Source organism: Vigna unguiculata, chromosome 3 (assembly GCF_037176805.1).
Source record: "Vigna unguiculata cultivar grain cowpea cultivar isolate G323 ecotype 2 chromosome 3, ASM3717680v1, whole genome shotgun sequence".
In the NCBI taxonomy this organism is placed as follows: domain Eukaryota; kingdom Viridiplantae; phylum Streptophyta; class Magnoliopsida; order Fabales; family Fabaceae; genus Vigna; species Vigna unguiculata.
The window spans coordinates 65,624,426-65,629,824 of NC_140794.1; the positions used below are offsets into that span (position 1 = coordinate 65,624,426).

The 5,399-nt window shown below is 28.8% G+C and overlaps 1 protein-coding gene across 1 annotated transcript; it reads right to left on the reverse strand.

The window, feature by feature from the left end:
* Positions 1-1,115: 1,115 nt before the first annotated feature.
* On the reverse strand, positions 1,116-2,193 carry LOC114175826 (uncharacterized). The gene has a single exon (XM_028060643.2). The coding sequence runs from the start codon at positions 2,125-2,127 to the stop codon at positions 1,210-1,212; it is 918 nt and encodes a 305-aa protein (XP_027916444.1). The 5' UTR covers positions 2,128-2,193; the 3' UTR covers positions 1,116-1,209.
* Positions 2,194-5,399: the final 3,206 nt, after the last annotated feature.

Sequence of the window (5,399 nt, forward strand, 5' to 3'; positions counted from 1 at the left end):
TTTTGATATTTTGGTGGAACCACGTTATATTTTCTGAAAAAATTATTTTTTTTATTTGCTGATATTAAATAAGTATATTTTAGAGAGAGAGAAAACATTATTTTCAATTATTTACAACAACAATTTAATACAAATAATAATTAAAATGGAATATAATTATATTTTACAGAATGCCTATTTTTATGATTATAAAATAAAAGTGAAATTAAAAATGTAGTGAGAAACATTACTACGATTTATTTTAAATTATATATAATAATCATAATTATTTTATTAATTTTTATAATGTTATAGTTGTATAATATATGAATACTTATATATTTTCATCAAAATATAAAATATAATTATAATTAAATATATAAAAAATAGTTAGAAAAATTTTTAATTTTTAATTATAAATTATTATTATAATTATATAATAAAAATATTTCCAATTTTTACGGTTAATTTTTTATATAAAATATAAAATAAAAGAGATAAAAAGTGTAGAGAAAAATAAATTAAAAATTTAATTTCATTAATAATGGTTATAGATAAAAATTGAAAGAATTCAATTTTATAAACATATTAGGTTTAATTAGCCTAATTTATTTTGTTCTCCTCCCTCATCTCTAAGAAGTTTAAGAGCTTAGAAACATTTGTATCAACCTTTTATTTGAAAAGATACATGAATTAAATTCATAAAAGATACAACTGATCTACAAAAATGTATTTTGGACATAAATAATAAAAAATTATTTTTTTCCTTGTGAAATCTTGTCATATCACTCTTTTAAAATTATTATTTTTATCTATGTAGTTTTAATTTATGCATTTTTTGTTTCTATGAATGTGAACATGAATGCACCCTAATGAATAAAGTATAATATAATACGATAACTTATATGATAAATGATTTATTATTATTATAATGATGATATTTTGTCATTTCATAAATATTATCTAGTTAATAATTAATGTATTAATATTTTCATTAATTATTTTTAACTTAACATATTAATATATATTATCATATTAATATATATTATTAATTATTAATAACTATTTGACACAGTTGTTTCCGTCCTGAGGTATACCTCGAATTTAAAAATAATTTGATGTAAAACCTTGAAGAAAATTCATTAAAACATTCCAACATAACTTACAAAACTGAAAAAAACATGGAAAATGAAAACAACAATCACTACCGCATGATGAAAGCAACTTTGTCTAGGATCTTGTGTTGGAGGCTTCACCGGAAAAGTGGCCGAGCGTTGTTGTCAGCATACTCCTTGCAGCAATTCGTTTGGGCACGAACTTTCGAGCCCACACATGCTTCCCATTGATGGTGAATTTGGCTTTGATCGCTCCTCTCAGAATCATGTCAATGGTGGAAGCAATGCGAAAAACAATACGAGCAAATAGTGCTTGTTCATTTGACTGCACTTCCTGCATGTACAGTGCTTCGATACAATCTCCATAGGCTATGGTAAAGAACTCTCTGACTTCCCACTCCTCCACGCGATACCCTTTCGAGAACGTCACAAACAGAGTTCTATCATCGGCCGGAACTTCAACCCTTGAATTCGATGGTCCAATTGAGCCAAACCACAAAGGGTTGCTTTGGTTCTGATTCTGATTCTCTGAACTCGGTTTCATCACCACCTTTTGAGCTTCCACCACTCTATCATTAGAGTTCCTTATGATGGCTTGCTGCATAATGTCGGTGAAAGCCCTCACGCACACATCTTGCATCACTTTTGCCACACCTTGGAGTGCGCTCACGCGATTTTCATACAAGAATTGAAGCGAGATTTCCTTGTCCACTAGACTCTGCAGAAGGGGGATTTCACTGTTCTCGAAAGAAGAAGGAGGTGCTATGAAACTACTGTTGTTAATGCAGTTCAGACACATAACGGTTTCGTCTGCAACTTCATTGATCAAGATGTTGGGTAAGGCCAACACCCTCTTCACCACGTTGCGAAACCCCACCCTCTCCAGCCACAGCCACAAGGCATGGACCTGCATGCATTCGGCTGGTTCACGGAACAGAATCATCACAAGGATCTTGTAGAGTTCTCTGTCTATTCTGTGGAACAGATTGAACTCCTCCTGGGTGACGAAGAAAGAAGAACCATCCAAATCCATAAAAAACAAATACTATAATGTTCCTAAGTAAATCAATTGTTTGAGTGTCTCAGTTCTCAGCACTAAGTTGGCCAACCCCAATATAAATACTGTGAATGTAAATCAAGCCCCTTGAAATGAAACGGTACAACCATTGAACGCAAAGGACGTGTCGACATGCATGTTTGGTGGGGGAGTTTGAGAGTTACGACAATAAAACTCGTTTCTATTTACTGTCATCAGTTTCAAGAAGAGCAAATAGGCCAACTCAGATTCTCTGCAATGGATAGTGAGAAGAATGTGAGGTATGATAGAACAAAGAAACATGAACCAAAAACTGATGGTATTATAGAGCTTACAGGGTGATAAGATAATTTTTTGGTGTTAAACAATGAATTAAACTTTTAATGCCAGTGCATGCTCAGGAAATAATCAGTTACAAAACTTCTTCCATATTAGTTTCAAGGTTAAGTTACAAAGCAGATTATTACATTAGTTTATTAGATCAATCCACTGAATAAGAACATTTTAACTCTAAACATGGTAACTATACCAGTTTTTTCTGAGTCTGCAAATCCTACAACATATTTCTTTAACTTTTTAAAATTGATAAAGATAGAATTATTAATTGCAGAAATAGCTATTAAGGAAATTATGGTAGAAAAATGAGATTATTTTTAAAACTACGCGCTTCTACAGCTAGAATGGCCGTTGTATTCTCTGTATGTAAATACAAGACGTGTATAACTAATCCACTCTTATTAGTTGGTAATATTAAATTTATAACATTTTTCCAAAAGTAATATTAAATAATTAATTAATGACAAAGAGTTAATAACATTAATGAAGTTTGAACTTTTTAAAAATAAACTCTTTAATTTTTTAATCTTCCAAGAGAGAAAGAAATAATTTATATAAACATTTATTATTCAAAGACAAGATAATTAAACGTATATTTGTAAACAACTATTAACATAAGTAACAATTGGTCTTGATAAAAAAATATAATTAACAAATATAAAACAATTTCTTAAACAGAAACAGAAAAAAAAAATAACATTAATTATGAGAAAGTATAAGTTGAAAGACTTGTGTTTTGCAAATGATGTACTTCTAAGTGAAATTCGTGGTAACATCTACAAATTGTAATAGGACAATGACAGAACAAATCACCAAATAATCGCCTAAAATATATAGAGAGAGGTTACATGAATTTAGTTATAAAAACAATGAAAAATTCGATTTAAAATACAAATTCAACTCTAGATATTATCAGATAAGATTGTCTCTAATTTTAGTGTTAAATTAATCTAAAATTTATATTTTTGATGATAAAATTAATGATTTTAAGAAACTTAACAATATAATATAAATTGCTGAACATTTATATATTTAAACATTTAGTTTATATATCATTTATTAAGTAATAAAATAATTCTATAATAACAAATATCTCATTAAATTTACATTTTATATAATTTTTTTCATATTCTTCCTCCCTACCAAATGACATTATAGACTGATTATGTTTGTCCTAAACATTGAACACAATTGGGATAGGAAGCCTTATCAAAAGATTAAATTAAATTGAAAAGCACAACTTCAAAAACCTTGTTAACTTAGAACCAAACAATGATAAGGTGGTTTTCTGATTGAATACCACATTTTGTGTTTCTGATAGAAATATAGAAATTAAAATACAGTGAACGATACTAGTAATTACTATATTTCTTTTGTTTGGTAACATCAAGCAAGGCAAGAAATATTAAAAATGTGTAAGACACAAAAAATTATATTTCTTCCTTAAAGTATAAACAGAGAAGGAAAAGTTGCGTTGTTCCGATATCTGTAATGTTGTTATGATATTTGTAATTCTTGAGATAAGAGATGAATGTAATGAACTTAAATAGAAATCATTGAAAAGTCGTGTCGTTCTAATATCTGTAAACTTTAAATAAGAGGTGAATGTATCGAATTTAAAGTAGAAATTATTGAATATTACTTGAGTTTTGTTAAAAACAATGATTGACCAAAATTTACTTAATTTCCTTCAACTTTAAAACAATGGTCAATAATGTACATGAATAAAAAATAATAAATAATTATGTGTATTTGCCTAATCAATTAATTGACACGTCACAGATAGCTTATTATAACAATTTTTCTAATTATTACTTGTTCACTGTATAACTCTTTTTCCGGATATAATCAATGGAGGTAAACTGGCCCTCTTTCTTTATATAGTTGTTAGAATTTCTTTTTATGCCTTAATATAAATGAGTGAATTAATTTACAAGTGATAATTAAATTAACAAAAATATTTAAATCTTTATTATATTTAATTAATTATGTGTTTAAGGTATGGTTTGATTAAGGGTAACAATGTGAACTTGGTTCAACAGACCGGTCCTCCGGCCTGTACAAAATATGTGAGGCGGATTGAGAGATTGAACCCACAAGTATGTCAAAGTTTGACCCGTATAAGTCGTGATCTGTATGGGCTTGCTCGCGGCCCACACAGGTTGGATCGCAGCCTGCATAACTTAACACCTCTCACCCTACTTAGTAACAAGTTCATGTTTTGATGTTGTATATTTCTTTTTTTATGGTCTAAGACTTTTTTTATTGGACTGTTATGATGTTGTTTATTGGACTTATTTTAATGCTTTAGGACTTGTTTTATTTGAATGTTTTGAAGGTATGGATTGTTTTTGATTTGTTAAATTGGACATTTTTCATCCTCCAAGTTCATTGGATTGTTTTGATACTTTAAATATTAAAATTATGATGTCTAAGACTTATTTTTTCTTTTTAAATAAAGATGCCTAAATATGCAGCTGATCCAGAAGTATGCAGGACCGATCACATTTTTAAACTAGTAACTTCTATGCAAAGCAGGCCAATCCGACCCACAGTGTGCGGACCAGGCCTAAACAGGCCGGGTCAAAATGTATTGTCATCCTTAGGTTTGATGTCAGAAAAGTAATTAAGGGAGGTGTGTTTGAAAATAAAAAAAAATATGGATTGTTGTATTGGACTTTATCAAGAAAGGAGATAAGATATGAAAATTACTTTTATTTCTGTTATACTTTCAAAATAAGTTATACAAATATGAGTTAGAAATTTCATCTATCTCAAAAGAAAATACTTTAGCACTCCATTCCTTTGTTTTCTTCAAGCTTTTCTCTTCCTTCTACGTAAAGATAACTCTAAATTTTCCTTTCTAATTCTTTGTGAAATCAAACCATAAAGTTAGTCAAGAACCTTTGTAAAGCATCATATATTGGAGTTAT